This window comes from Myotis lucifugus, unplaced genomic scaffold (assembly GCF_000147115.1).
Source record: "Myotis lucifugus unplaced genomic scaffold, Myoluc2.0 scaffold_99, whole genome shotgun sequence".
NCBI classification, from domain to species: Eukaryota; Metazoa; Chordata; class Mammalia; order Chiroptera; family Vespertilionidae; genus Myotis; species Myotis lucifugus.
In genome coordinates, this window is record NW_005871147.1 from 1,141,316 (window position 1) to 1,157,404 (window position 16,089).

General features: G+C 41.3%; 1 protein-coding gene and 2 non-coding genes across 14 annotated transcripts in view; 2 read left to right on the plus strand and 1 right to left on the minus strand.

The window, feature by feature from the left end:
* Positions 1 to 7,860: 7,860 nt before the first annotated feature.
* Positions 7,861 to 7,967, plus strand: LOC111826724. Its single transcript, XR_002830101.1, has one exon. It is a non-coding gene; the product is annotated as a U6 spliceosomal RNA (small nuclear RNA).
* A 731-nt stretch (positions 7,968 to 8,698) lies between these two features.
* CDC27 (cell division cycle 27) overlaps positions 8,699 to 16,089 on the plus strand; it is a 51,053-nt gene continuing 43,662 nt past the window's right edge. For 5 of the 12 annotated variants that reach the window (XM_006092183.3, XM_006092184.3, XM_006092186.3 and 2 more), the window contains exon 1: positions 8,702 to 8,964. In XM_006092183.3, coding sequence (XP_006092245.1) covers positions 8,938 to 8,964 — 27 coding nt within the window. In that variant the 5' untranslated portion in view covers positions 8,702 to 8,937. Of the gene's footprint in view, positions 8,965 to 8,988; positions 9,355 to 16,089 lie in introns of all 12 variants that reach the window. The other 7 variants (XM_023756776.1, XM_023756779.1, XM_023756781.1 and 4 more) reach the window with 5 other exon arrangements.
* On the minus strand, positions 13,837 to 13,943 carry LOC111826727. Its single transcript, XR_002830104.1, has one exon. It is a non-coding gene; the product is annotated as a U6 spliceosomal RNA (small nuclear RNA).

Consider the following 16,089-nt stretch of genomic DNA (forward strand, 5'->3'; position numbering starts at 1 on the left):
GCAACCAATCGATGTGTTTCTCTCACACTGATGTTTCTCTCTGTCTTTCCCTTTCTCTTCCACTCTCCCTAAAAATCAATGGAAAAAATATCGTCGGGTGAGGATTAACAAAAACAAACAAACAAAAAACACACATACAAACAAACAAAAATACACATTAAAAATAATTGACGATTGCCCAACAGGAATGTAGTTTGAATGGGATGGGGCAATGAGAGAAAAGGGATTAATAAATAATTAAACAAGAGATACCTTGCATGGACCACTGATGAAAGAAAGTTCTGATCCTCTGTATCTAAGATTCTTTTACTACCAAGGAAGGAGGGGGAAAGCAATGAATAACCTGAGGGAAAGCAATGAATAACCTGAAGTCTCATTGACCTATAAGGCCCACAGCGACGTGTCAAAATTTCAAGGACCGTGGTAGCACGGACTCTCACTGGCACTTTAATCACCCCTTAAACTTTATTTCCACAGCTGCTTTAGCATCAGTGGAGAATGCTACATGTTTGTCCAAAATGGTTGAAGCTAATTTCTGTGCTGAGATCAGGACAGTGCCACCTAGTGACATAGCCGTGAACTGAATCGTGGGAGGAGAAGGCTGGGAAGGGTGCAACAACATGTGGGTTACAGTCTGCCTGGGGATCTAAAGCAGAGGGCAAGACAGCTGGTGTTTGGCAAAGAGATTTATAGTTGAAAAGCAGCAGAGAGTGAATTGGAATCCTCACTAGTCATCCAAACTGTGTTCTCCCAGACATCCTGACAGCTGCAAGGGGCTTTAGAGGCCCACAGAGAAGGAGGCGACTTGCCCAAGGTCATACTGTGAATCGTGGCAGAACTGAGACTAGAACCCAGGACACTACTCTAAGCAACAGTGAGAGCTGGTAGAGCTGGCAGAGGTTCCCTCAGAGAGAGGCAGGACCCCTACCAGGCATGGAAGCAAGAAGGCATCAATGAAAGAGATGGCCTGACACCCTCAGCAGAGATGGCTCTCAACAAGGGAAAGAAACTGAAACCCTATGCAGGAACTCTTAGCATTTGGGGATATGCTTTTAATGCTAAAGACGATTCTCTTTTCTTGGTTTCCCTTTCCACCAGCTTCTTCTTTTACTTCTTGAATTCTGACATCCTTTCTAATGCTCCACCAGTGACTTCTCTGTGGCTAGATATTGTGGTCTTCTCTCCAGGCCTTCTCTGCTATACTTATACCACGAAAGTTTTACCACGGACCCATCTCTCTTTTATTCAGATTATCCTCATTCATTCACTCAACTAACATTTAGTGAGCACCTATGGTATGCAGGTATTCTTTTATTTATTTATTTATTTTTTTTATTGATACAGAGAGGAAGGGAGAGGGATAGAGAGTTAGAAACATCGATGAGAGAGAGACATCGATCAGCTGCCTCCTGCATACCCCCTACTGGGGATGTGCCCGCAACCAAGGTACATGCCCTTGACTGGAATCGAACCTGGGACCCTTCAGTCCGCAGGCCGACGCTCTATCCACTGAGCCAAACCGGTTAGGGCTGCAGGTATTCTTACTAAAGTGAATAAGAGGCCATCTTTGGCCCCAAGGAGCTCACTGTCTGGTGTGGAGGATGCAGGTATACAAATAGTTTTAATACTCTGATAAATAATCTCACAAAAATATTACAAAATATTACCTAACCAAAAAGAATGCATTTAGTTCTACCTGAAAAATCTATATCTCCAGTCCCAACTTCTTTCCTAGATTATTCAAACCTCACATTTTCAATCGACATTTGGACAGTCTCACCTAAGGCACTTCAAACTCAGGATATTTTAAACCCAGTTCATCAACTATCTCCCAAGTCATATATTTGTGATACACAAAGCAAAGAAACAATAACAAAGTATAATTCAAGTCAACTATAGTGTATACTCAAGACTGAAATATAATCAAGTCTGTGATCCATTGCTCTGCAACTTATTTAGAGAAAAATGAAAGTCTACCTAGAAAATGGAGAAACAAAGAATCTATTCTATTGTGGACATCCTCTCCAGGTAATATAGATATTTTTTATTTAGTCAGGCAGAGGAAAAAGAGATAAGAGCCAGTAGTTTCATTCAATTCATTCTTTTTGTTTTAAGCTTTGTACTCACAAAGAGAACTTCTAGTTAGAATTCAAATGCCCTAAGGCAGTGGTCGGCAAACTGCGGCCCCTTGAGTGTGGCTCTTCCACAAAACACCACGTGCAAGCACGCACGTACAGTGCGATTGAAATTTCGTGGCCACACTCAAGGGGCCAAAGAGCCGCATGTGGCTCTCGAGCCGCAGTTTGCCGACCACTGCCCTAAGGAGAAGGAATTGGATAAGAATATTTCTCACTGTAAATGAGTAACTATTTTCGTTATCGATCTTTTTTTCCATATTCAACCATCGAGGATCCTAGAATAATAGAAATTTATAGCTGCCTAGACTCCCTAGCAGTCTCTGCTGCATTCCAGGTCCCTATTCTTACCTCCAATTCACATAATCCTCAGCTGTCAGCATAATCTTTCTCAAATTCCATTCTCATGAGCAGCTCAATCACCACCAGCAGCTCCGTAGGTCTATTTTATCAAATCTAAAGTCATCAGCCTGGAACCCAAAGGTTATCAACTATCCCCAACACCACCATTTCAACCAAGCTTATACAGCCTTCACCCCAAGCAAGCTAATTGGCTTATAGTTTATCTTTTCCCCTGTTTTTGTTTTTTTTTTGTGTGTGTGTGTGTTTTTTTTAATTCAGAGAGGAAGGGAGAGGAAGAGAGAGAAACATCAATGATGAGAAAGAATCATTGATTGGCTGCCTCCTGAACACCCCACACTGAGGATCAAGCCTGAAACTTGGGCATGTGCCCTGACTGGGAATGGAACCGTGACCTCCTGGTTCATAGTTGATGCTCAACCACTGAGCCACACTAGCCAGGGCTACCTTGACTCTAATTCCCCTAAGGACTCATGTTCAAGGCCAGAATGTTTCTAGATGTAGAAAGGGGTATTCATAAAAGCATAAGAGATAAAATTAAGTGGTAAAGTCATTTAATAATCAGATATATTTATAATATTTTAATATTGCTTACATTTGTGCAGGGCACCATGCTAGGTGATGGGAACATCAGGGTGAGCCACAGTCCCTGCCTTTGTGGAACTTATATTAAACAAATATAATTAAAACTACCATATATATCATGAAGGAAAATAACAAAGATGTGGTGAGAGAGAATTATAAGGTGGAGCTAATAATTTAGATTAGGTAGAACAGGGGATATTTTGAGGATATGATATTAAAGCTGAGGCCTGAAGGATGAGAATTTAGCTAGTTAAAGAGTAAGGGGAGCCCAGCCGGCGTGGCTCAGTGGCTGAGCATCGGCCTATGAACCAGGAGGTCACGGTTCCATTCCCGGTCAGAGAACATGCCCAGGTTGCAGGCTCCATCCCCAGTCTGGGGCGTGCAGGAGGCAGCCGATCAATGATTCTCTCTCATCATTGATGTTTCTATCTCTCTCTCCCTCTTCCTTCCTCTCTGAAATCAATAAAAATATATAAAATGTAAGGGAAAAGTATTTTAGGAAGAACTATTGTGTGTAAAGACTTCCACTTTAATCACTCAGTCAATATTTTTTAAGCATCTACTAAATGTAATGCTTTTCAAAGAACAAGGAGATATATTACTTGGCTTTCCCTTAAAAGACAATACATAAATAGAATAATCAATGGTATCAATCTTCTCAGTATGCTATAACAAAATACCACAGACTGGGCAGCTGAAACACAGAAATTTGTTTTCTCACAGTTTTAGACACTAGAAATCCATGATCCAGGTGCTAGCAAATTTGGTTTCTGGTGAGAGCCCTCTTCCTGACTTGTAGATACTTTCTCACTATGTCCTCATATGACCCTTTCCTCAGGGCATGTGCATAGGGGAGGGTGGTAGAGAAAGAGAGTGAGCTCTCTGGTGTCTCTTCTTGTTATAAGAACACTAATCCTGTTGGATCAGGGCCTCACCCTTCTGACCTCATTAACCTTGATTATTTCCTTAATACAGCCATGATAAGGATTAGGGCTTCAACATATGATTTTTGAAGCGTTACAAATATTAAGTATGTAATATCAATGAATAAATAAAGAATAATTATAGGAATAGAAGGAGTTTATTCCATTCATTCATTAAATAATCAGAATGAGTACCTATTATGTACTAGGTACTATACTAAATATGGAGAATACATCCTGGAACAGCAAACATGGGGAGGAAAGAGACTCAAGCTCAGGTAATATAAGGAGGATAAAAGGCATTATGCAACAGGGATAAAAAAAAAAAAAAAAAAGGGCACAGGCCCTAACCGGTTTGGCTCAGTGGATAGAGCATCGGCCTGCGGACTCAAGGGTCCCAGGTTCGATTCTGGTCAAGGGCATGTACCTTGGTTGCGGGCACATCCCCAGTAGGGGGTATGCAGGAGGCAGCTGATTGATGTTTCTCCCTCATCGATGTTTCTAACTCTCTATCCCTCTCCCTTCCTCTCTGTAAAAAAATCAATAAAAATATATTTAAAAAAAGGGGAGGGGGGACAGGAAAAAAGAAAGAAAGAAAGAAAGAAAGAAAGAAAGAAAGAAAGAAAGAAAGAAAGAAAGAAAGAAAGAAAAGAAAAGAAAAGAAGGAAAAGAAAAGAAGAGAAGAGAAGAGAAAAGAAAAGAAAAGAAAAGAAAAGAAAAGAAAAGAAAAGAAAAGAAAAGAAAAGAAAAGAAAAGAAAAGAAAAGAAAGACGGGCACAGATAAAGAGGACTGAAGGAATTCAGAAGAAGAGTAAGCCTACACTGGGCTGTGTTTCAGTGGTACCTGCATCTTGGCAAAGATACCATGTCTGGCTTCTTGAATAGTTTCCTAAATGCTGGCCTCCAACTGATTGTACATGAAACAGGCCAAGAGGCAGGCTAAAAGAAAAGATCATTTACCACGTTGGGAATGATGTTTATTGTAACCCAACTCCACATCTAGATCAGTGGTTCTCAACCTTCCTAATGCCGCGACCCTTTAATACTGTTCCTCATGTTGTGGTGACCCCCAACCATAAAGTTATTTTTGTTGCTACTTCATAACTGTAATTTTGCTACTGTTATGAATCATAAATATGTGATATGCAGGATGTATTTTCATTGTTACAAATTGAACATAATTAAAGCATAGTGATTAATCACAAAAACAACATGTAATTATATATGTGTTTTCCGATGGTCTTAGGCGACCCCTGTGAAAGGGTCGATCGACCCCCAAAGGGGTCGCGACCCACAGGTTGAGAACCGCTGCTCTAGATAAACACATGTGGATAATGGATGGCAGCAGGATGCCCAAGTGCTTGCTGGATTGTGAGTTTAAGTAGGTCAATCAGGAACAGAGAAAAGAAGTAAAAATTCTCTAAAACATTGCATCAAAGCACAACTTCCAACAATGTGGTCTTGCTGTGGACGAGTAGAAAACCACAACAGATGTATTAGCCCAGTGAACAACAGTCAGAAAAGAGATGCCATTTTTTAGGGGGGTGGGAGGGAAGCTTTAAGCAAAGTCTAAGCTTAAGAGCCAGAGTGCCAAGCATCACAGACTCTTCAAATGCTGACTCTAGATACACATTTTCACACAAAAATATCGTCTGTATGTGTATTCTGTGTTGTAAGTTCCTACATTTAAGTTTACAAGAATCCATTGCACAAGTACAAGACTTGGTTTGGCAGCATATTGTGTGGAAAAGAGCTGTGTTTGTAAAATGAACATAAGCTTAGCATGAGCAAAGTATCATGTAACTGCTAAAAAATGTAAATACAACTTTAGTCTACTTTAATAGAAGCGTCCGGATAATAAAAGCAATAGTCCTACTGCATGCTGAATTAATTAGAATAAATCTGGAGTGTTGCGTTCAGTTAAATGCATCAAACTTTAAGAGTGATATCTCTTGCCCTAACCGGTTTGGCTCAGTGGATAGAGCTTCGGCCTGCGGACCAAAGGGTCCCGGGTCCGATTCCGGTCAAGGGCATGTACCTTGGTTGTGGGCACATCCCCAGTAGGGAGTGTGCAGGAGGCAGCTGATGGATATTTCTAACTCTCTATCCCTCTCCCTTCCTCTCTATAAAAAATCAATAAAATATATTTTTTAAAAAAGAGTGATATCTCTTACGCATTCCCTCCTTTCCATTTCCAAATCTTGCCAGAATCGCTCATCTCATACCTGGTAGGCTGTTCCCAAAGATGACTCAACAATGAAGCTCTCCCTTGGACAATGCCTTTTGCAGTGCCACTTTGCCACTCCTCCCATCAAGAGGTGCAGTCTATTGAATGCAGGCTGGCCCTGCATCTTACTTTGACCAACAAGAAGTGATGGAGTTTGACTTATAGGCCCAGGCCTTAATGGGCCCCACAGCTTCTGTTTTCACCTGGTTGGTTGTCAGCCACCAAGTCAAGAAGCTAGAACTAAACTAGTGACTGATGAGAGGCCAAGGATGAGATGTGGAGAAGAATTTAGGGGCTCAGCCAATAGCTGGCACCAAGTCCTCAAACATGTGAGTGAAGCTATCTGGATATTCTAAGCCCCAGTCAGGCCAATGATGGTAATATTCTATATCTGCAATATTCAATATGGGAACCACTTGCCACATATTTTTATTGAGTCCTTGGAATGTAACTGAGGCATCGGAAGAGCTTCATTTTTAATTTTATTTGATTTTTACTAAATTTTAAATAGCTAGTGACTACTGTACTGTATAGTATAGAACAGTGGTTCTCAACCTTCTGGCCCTTTAAATACAGTTCCTCATGTTGTGACCCAACCATAAAATTATTTTCGTTGCTACTTCATAACTGTAATGTTGCTACTGTTATGAATCATAATGTAAATATCTGATATGCAGGATGATCTTAGGCGACCCCAGTGAAAGGGTCGTTCGACCGCCAAAGGGGTCGCGACCCACAGGTTGAGAACCGCTGGTGTAGAAGATGATTTCCATTCTAATTCACCCAGCATAACCCTGCTAAAAAAAAAAAACAGGGCAGCAGAAAATCACCTTAGCACCTACCTTTTATGGGGCTACAACTACATAAACAGTGACTAGGGTGGGTGGTGGAGGATACAGCTCTGTCAGGTGGTCTATTTTAAAAAAGACCTCCTGCCCTAACCGGTTTGGTTCAGTGGATAGAGCGTGGGCCTGCAGACTGAAAGGTCCCAGGTTCGATTCCGGTCAAGGGCATGTACCTTTGTTGCGGGCACATTCCAGTAGGAGGTGTGCAGGAGGCAGCTGATGGATGTTTCTAACTCTCTATCCCTCTCCCTTCCTCTCTGTAAAAAAATCAATAAAATATATATTAAAAATAAATAAATAAAAAATTAAAAAGACTTCCCTCCAACATTACCCAAAGGAAGGAAGGCAGTGACCATTCTAACTTGATTTCATTTGCATAAAACCTGAGAACCAGAAAGGGAAATTTCCAACCAGTGGAATACACTGTGAGTACCCCATCTAGTCTAGAGATATTCTAACTAGAAAGGTAACCAACAAAAACTATTTTTCCTCATCTACTGAAAAACAAAGTTTAATACTTCTCTGGTTCACACATTTTTGGGGGAAGTAAATTTGAGAGAGTCTACTATGTGAGTTAAATACAACCACATACATATGCATTTAATTCTCTTAATCATTTTTTCAGACCAAGGAAATAAAAATTCAGAGACACTATAACTTGCCTAAAGGACCCAAAACTAGTTAGTGCCAGAGATTACATTCAAAATGAAGCCTCTGGATTTCCAATTCCACACTCTTTCCCATACACCAGAATGCTTCCCCAATTAAGACAAAAAAAAAATTCTGTGCTCGCTTCTGCAGCACATGTACTAAAGTTGGAACGATACAGAGAAGATTAGCATGTCCCCTGCGCAAGGATGACACGCAAATTCGTGAAGCGTTCCATATTTTTTAAGAAGAAAAAAAAATTTCTGCCTGCCTTCTGAGATTTTCCAAGATCTGGTCACCTAAGTAAATATTTCCAGTTAATGCCTTAACTCTTACCAGACTGATCTCATTTCTGTTTCCCTTCATGCACATTCTCTTTTCTTCTAATTCTAACCATCCTTCCAAGCACAGTCTGTCTCCCTTTTCCTTCCATGAAACACTTCTCATCTTAATCTCAGTTAATTTTCCTCTCTTCTGAATTCTTGCATCACTTATAATGGGTCCCACATAATGTAGCGCTTTGTCACACTGGTCTTCCCTAAAAGAGACTGTAATCTCTTTGAGAACAGGGCCATACTAAAATTTTGGAGGGTGGCAATCCTTCCAAATTTCCTATTTCCGTCTGAGCCATGAACGGGGACTTCTGGAATGAATGAATGAATGAATGACCTAATCTTGATTAATTAGTCAGCCCCAAACTCTCGAGTTTTACCCTTTGCTTAATCTATCAAGTACCAATTAATACAGAAAGGCTGCGGGGCGAATCGAGAAGGCAGCAAAGCCACGTAACTCTCCCCGCCCGCTCAGGCACCTCTCGCCCAGCCCGGTGACTGCCGTTTGGGCGTGGCCCAGCCTTGGGTGGCCGATTGGGCGTGGCGTGCGTGAGTAAAGGCGTGGCCGAGAAGAGGAACCTATGCGCTGGGTCAGACTCGGTAGTTTCCGGTGACCCTCGACAATTTCCGGCAACGGTCTCCTCCTCCGCCGATTCACCGCGGGCATTTCCGGCCTCTCTCGGGCTTTTTCGTCTGGCTCCCGCGCGGGTCTCCTCACTTCGGGTATTTCCGTGTCCCGCTCGGAGGTGCTCGGCAATCGCTCGGCCGCCCCCATCCCCCGGTAACGGTCGCTGGTGAGTTTAAATGAGCCGGGGCTGGCCGGGCCGGAGCCACTGCGGGGGGGGCCTGAGGCACTGCAGAAAGTGGGCCTGAGCCTCAAGGATGACGGTGCTGCAGGAACCCGTCCAGGTAATGATAACTCTTTTCTCTCAGGCTTGGCTCGCGGCCCCAGTCGGGAAGCCGCGTACGGCCACTCCGCGGCCTGGTGCGGCCTAGGCCGGGCTCTTCTCCCGCCTCCCCTTACGCCGGGTCCTGCCGGTCTTCTCGTCAGTTCAGAGGCCTTGCCCGCAACCGAAGCCGCGTTACCTCTCGGCCCGACGTTACTTCTCTCCCTGGTGTGAGCGGCGTTTGGCGACAATACCTCCCTTCTCCTCCGAGCCGACGTCCGGCTGCGAGCCCCTCCTGTCAGTGCAGGGGCCTGGCCGCGGCTCGGGGGAGACCTCGGGGCGTGGGGGCGAAAGCTGGCGCCAGGTGCTCTGTGACCTGAGGGGTGATTGGGACGCACATTGATCAGAGCGTGTAAGGTCTTCATCATGGGGGCGGTGGGGCAAGTTCGCGGGGGGTGAGGGTGGGTTTTATTCTTGTTTTCTGTGAGAAGGTAGAGGGAGGAGGGTAGGGTCGGTATTTTTAATACTAATTTCTATTTTGGTAGCAGACGTACTAGCCCACATTGCTTTCCTCGCAGTGAATTTCCCCCACTGAACCGTGATCTCGGAAGAGAACTCCAAGGCCCAGGGCTGAGGTTCAAGCACCTGCACTAGGGGAGGGGGGACGGCAGATGTGAGTTTTTCCCGTGGCCTCTGATGGAGATCGGGATGTCTTCGTGTTTATAGGGCGTTCGGGAAATGAAAGGCAGATAGATAATGGCATTCCCGTCATTTCACACTCCTGGCCGCACCAGGGCATGCCGAGGGCAGGGAGGAAATCCTGTGGGACTTGGGTGTGCGAGGCTGGGCCACGGCATCCCCCTGCCACCCGGGGAAACCGAGTCCCCTGCCCCTTGGCGATGGGCCGGCCTGGGAGGCTCTCCACCGACCACCTGATCTCGACCGGATCAGAAGCGTTGACCTCTGTCAACTGCTCTTTGAGTCGTGGACTGTGTTTATTTTGAAGTTCTAAAGCCAGCCGATTCTAGAAATTAATTCATATGACCCTTAATGGGCTTGTGATAGCTAAAGAGTAAATATTTTAATACATCACGACTTTCATATTTCCTTGATTTTTTTTTTTCCTTCAAAGGATAAAATATCCGTTTCTCCTAGTTGGCTTCTCCAGCTCTTTCCATAAAGCAGCTATTACTGTTTGAATTAATCTAATGTGGGATTTTATTTTAGGAAGTTTCTCTGTTTATAAGTTGTGCCAGTGCTTCCAAAGTTTTTTTCTTTTGTTGTTGTTGTTAATCCTCACTGGAGGATATTTTTTCCATTGATTTTTAGAGAGAGTGGAAGGGAGGGGGAGGGACAGAGAGAGAGAAACATCCATGTGAGAGAGACAAATCAGTGGGTTGTGCCCTGGCCGGGATCCAGCCTGCCACCGAGGTACGTGCCACCGACCAGAATTGAACCCACGACCCTTCAGTCCCTGGGCTGAGGCTCTAACCATTGAGCACCTGGCTAGGGCTCTTTTTTCTAATCCTTACCCGAGTGAGTATATGTTTTTATTGATTTTTTATTTTTAGAGAGGAAGGGAGAGAGAGAAACATCAATTGGTTGCCTCCCATACACGCCCCCACTGGAGATTGAACTCGAAACCTGGGTATGTGCCCTGAGCAGGAATTGAACCGGAAATCTCTGGTGTATAGCATCAATGATCCAACCAACTGAGCCACCTGGCCAGGGCCTAAAGCTATTTCTTAACATCCAAATTCCTCTTACTAGTAAAAAGTCCCATTTAAGATTTTGTTTTTGAGGCCTCACATGAAATTAGAAATTGCTGTCTGTACCTTAAATGGATAAAATGAGCACTCAAGTTGTTTAATTTGTTTCATATTCTTGTAATTTTGTCTTAAGAATTGATGCATTTTTCCTCCTCTGACCCCAAAAGCCTTCTAAAATGATAAACTAGTTGTATTGCTAGCTTATAACCACTGTTTAATAATTTCAACTTGTATAAAAGCATGGTGAATAAAAGAAATATGTAGCTTTTTAGTAGATAGTACCTCTTGGGTTTCCTCAAAGTATTCGTGGCAGTAATACTCTTAGGGGTTTATTATTATTGTTGTTGTTAATCCTCACCTGAGGATATTTTTTCCATTGATTTTTATTTTATTTTTTTTAAAATATATTTTATTGATAATTTACAGAGAGGATGGGAGAGAGATAGAGAGTTAGGAGCATTGATGAGAGAGAAACATCCATCAGCTGCCTCCTGCACACCTCCTACTGGGGATGTGCCCGCAACCAAGGTACATGCCCTTGACCGGAATCGAACCTGGGACCTTTCAGTCCGCAGGCCGACGCTCTATCCACTGAGCCAAACCGGTTAGGTTTTTTTAGTTTTTTTAGAGAGAGTAGAAGGGAGGGGAGAGAGAGAGAAACAGCGATGGGTTACCTCTCTCCACCCTCCAGTGCACAGGACAACCAACTGAATCACACTGGCCAGGACTTTTTTCTTTAAAGTTTTAATGTGGATAGCCAGTTTGATAAACATGTGAACCTAAATATAGCTCCTCCTCCAAATTATTTCTGATAGAAAAGTATTACTTGTCTTTGGGGTGCAAAAAACCAACTTTCCCTCTCTCTACCTTTCAAGTTCTTCTAAGTGGGCTAATAATCAAATTAACATGAGACATATTAACAAGAAAATGTCAAAAATTTATTGTGGGTATACATGGAGTGGTGCTGCAAGAATAGGACCCAAAGATGAATTGAACAATTGAGGTGTGTATGCCATTTTGATCAAAGGTGAAGGGGGCAGGGGTCTGGGATTTCAAAGAGAAAGTAGGCAATTCACAGGTAAGCAAGAAAGAGCAAACATGTGTGAAACAAATTTTTGTTGGGCCACCCAGAAACAATGGGACACAGAAGGAAGCTCAACAAACAGGCTTTGCTAGGTTTCTCACTTTCTGCCACATTTAGTTTATATTGTGATGATAAGGTGAAGCTCCCTTCCTTTTTCAATCTGAATTCCTTTAAATAGGTGAGGGAGGAGAGTCAAAGGTTGTAAGTCTTTTGTTTTTTAATAACCGGCTTAAAATCAGTATCACAAAAAGGTATATTTTGTGGTAGCAAAATTTTGGTCCGCGGGTCTTTACAAAAATCTCTCCTATTATGAGGCAGAAATTTTGTCTTTTTTTTTTTTTTTTTTTAAGGTGAAATGTAGTCAATTTTATTTTCCTTAAACCACAAAATAGTCTTTGGTTGTACAAACATCACTAGTTACAGTCTTGCCAAGAGGTCCTGGCTGAGGAGGGAGCTGTTAGTCCGTGGCCAGAACTCCTGAGGGGTCTCTATAATGCTAACACCCAGGTTAAAGGACTTGGGACAAGGGTAGTGTTGGTGCTAGAAATTTTGTCTTTTTTTTAAAAAATATGTTTTTATTGAATTTTTTGTTTGTTTTGTTAATCCTCACCCAAGGATATTTTTCTATTGATTTTTTAGAGAGAGTAGAAGAGAGAGGGAAGGACAGAGAGAAACATCGATGTGAGAGAAACACATCAATTGGTTGCCTCCTACAGGAGCCCCGGCAGGGAGGAGCTTGCAACCAAGGTACGTGCCCTTGACCAGAATCAAACCCGGGACCCCTTTGGTCTGCAAGTTAACACTACCCACTGAGCCAAACTGGCTAGGGCTGTCATTTTTTAATATAAATGTTTGGGAAAGACACAAGCCTAACTGACTTCAATTGGTGCTAATATGGATGTTTATAAAATTCACCTGATGAAATTGATTTTAAAAAACACAAAGACATTTTAATTTATCAGTTCACAGGAATGTTGGATGAAGTTGTAAAAAAGCCTTGTAAAAATCGCCTTACTAAGCAGTTTAGTAAGTGGGTACTATATAGCTAATATCATTTTAGAGGTCATTATATAGTGAAGGAGTGCTTTTGGCTTGGGATAAGATGTACAGGGACAGCAACTAACATGGATTCAGAGTACTATATTTCAAATAACATTGAAGGTGGTGTATTCAGGAAAATTGTGTTAGATGACACCATCCCTCCCCCAAAGGCTTGATTAATGTTAATAATATATGTGAATAGTTTTGGTTAAATTATTCTATTCAATGAGAATAGAAAAAAAAGTGAAATTTCTAAATACATTTTGTGATTTTAAAAGTATATTTTGTATCTAAATTGATAAATCAATAGGCATTGGACTATTTGATCTTCATTCAAAAATTTTATATTTAGGTTAGCTGAAACACATTTGTTATGGATTTTTCTTTTGGAAAGTAGATTACCTTATATTTAGGTATGTTGATGTAAGAAACATCTAAACCTGTAGAGAATTTTTATGAGTTTGAGCCAAACTGACGATAATTGCCTGAAAGCAAAATCTCAACAGATTGAGAAAATGTTCCTGAGAATGGCAGTTTTACAGCTTATTTTATACTCTTAACATATCAAAGGAGGAGCTGTAATATGGGTTACATGGAATTCATTGGTGATAGATGAAGAGGGCAGGAGAAAGTAAAGCAGGGAAATCTTTGAAATTGAGTAAAGTGGAAAACAGTCACATACTTCTTTTACATTGGTGGGTATATAGGGTAAACAGAACGTTTATGGCACATAGAGATGGTATTTGGGGAACAAGATAAAAATAAAGGGGTTCAGTTGTTTCATGTTCTGGTGAGAGTTATAACCTGAGAAAAAAGGGGATTACTCTGACATTCCAAGGGTATGTTATCTTAGCTGCAAAAAAACCGATAGGCTAAATTAAGATAAAGATTGAGTTTTGTCTAGGATGTGACTACCCACCATGACTCAACTTTTAGTTAGGAATTATGTTCAGACCATCTTATGCGGTTACTTTCTTTTCTTTTCTTTTTCTTTTCTTTTTTTAACATGGAACGCTTCACAAATTTGCGTGTCATACTTGCCCAGGGGCCATGCTAATTTTCTCTGTATCCTTCCAATTTTAGTATATGTGCTGTCGAAGCAAGCACCTATGCAGTTACTTTCAATCTCTGAGTTTATAAGGCCCTCCATGCAGGCCTTCCCTGAGCTCGTCAGGTTTAGTATGTGGCCCCTTTTTCAGTCCAACGATACGATGCAGTGATGGCGAACCTATGGCACGCGTGTCAGAGGTGACACACGAACTCATTTTTTTGGTTGATTTTTCTTTGTTAAATGGCATTTAAATATATAAAAAAAATCAAAAAATTTCTATATGTAACACGGCACCAGAGTTAAATTAGGGTTTTTCAAAATGCTGACACACCGAGCTCAAAAGGTTCGCCATCACTGCAATATAGTATCCTGAAGATAGTGCTACATAGTACCTAGACTGAGAGATTAAGCTTTGGGGAATAGGGGTGGAGGGAGAAGTCACTGTAAATACATAATAATTTAATTCCTTTATGGACTAGTGTGCTGATATATCCCTTTTGTTTATGGTCTGTTAAGAGAGAATGAATTAGACAAATAGTCACAAATTAATAATTACCAACTGTCATAAGGACATTAAAAATACGATGTTAGGAGAGAAACCTAATAATAGCAGGGCCCTGGCCCAAGCTCAGGTGTCAGATTTGTAATTGGACCACCAAAAGAGGTAATGCAAAATGACAAAAAGTTAAGAAGCAGCTTCAATGAAAAATCAAATTGGAGAGAATGTTATGTACCTGCTATGTGCCAAGCACAGAAGAATATTAAAAAGTTCTAAAACCTTCTTACAAAGTGTCAGAAAAGACCTTATGGAACAAATAACATTGAAGCTGATATCTGAAGGCTGAGAAAGAAACAGTGATTTGAAGAGCATTAAGAGAAAACAGTATATGCAGAGTCCCTAAGACATAGCAGAACTTGGCATTGGAAGAACTGAAAGAAAGCTGATGTGGCTGGAGTTACATAGTAATGGAGGCCATTTTCATTGCAAGGATAATGGGAAATCATTGAAAGATTTTCAGCAAAGGGTTGATGTGATCTTATGTAGATGTTAAGATCTCTCTGGCTACTTTAAGACGTGTAATGGGAGGAGGGAGGCAAAAGTAAAAACAGTCTAAGGATGAAGGTAGCAGAGACTAAAATGGTAGCAGTGGAGTAGGAAAGAGGTAGATAAATTCAACAGATGTTTTGGAGTTAGAACCAATTAGATATAGATATTGATTGGATGGGAGCAGTAATGATGGCTGCCTGGATTTCATTTTGGTGGTGCCATTTATAAATGGAGAATCCTTTGTGGAAGAGGACAATTTAAAGGAGGGCAATTAATAATTCTGTCTTGTAAAAATTTAGTTGGAGACTTGTGAAATCAGCCAGTAGAAATGTGGAGATATAACTCTAATCTTTTGAAGGGTGGGAAGATAAAAATGCTTAGCAGGAACAATTGGATAATGTTGTAAGTCAGTATGTGTTTGGTTGTATAGATAATAATAAAGAAATTTGGAAAGAAATACTGCAGACCAGAAAAATGGGAAGCTTTCTTAAAGGAGTAAAACTTAAAGCTTTAGGAAGATGGGAAGGGTTTGAATTGGTAGAGAAGAGGAAGAACATTCTTGGCATGGAATGGCATGAGCAAAAGCCCAAAGTTGAGAGTGGTATTTAGGAACAAGAGAACAGTATAATATAGCCTTGGCTAGAATGGAAATTGAGAGTAGCAAGAGATAAGGTTTTACTATCGAGGTTGAATCAGGTTATAGGGAACTTAAAATCTAGGCTGAGGAGTTTAGATTTAATGTATTGTAATAAATAGCCATTGAAGATTTTTGAACAGAAGAATCCTACATATTAAAGGCTAATATGGCCCTAACCGGTTTGGCTCAGTGGATAGAGCGTCACATGCCTGGGTTGTAGGCTTGATCCCCAGTGGGGGGTGTGGGGGGAGGCAGCCAATTGATGACGTTTTTCTTTCATCAATGTTTCTATCTCTCTATCCCTCCCCCTTCCTCTAGAACTTTATGGCCATAGTAAATATGTGTCAAATTTTCCAGGTGATCAGTAGTACTAAGATTACTGGTAAATCGTTTGTGTCTTTTGTGTCACAAAATAATTGTGGCAAATATGCTGGGAAATGGTTATATAATAAAAAATATAAATTATATGTATTGAATTTATTTATATTAAGAAATGGAAAGTGTCTAATGTGTGCCA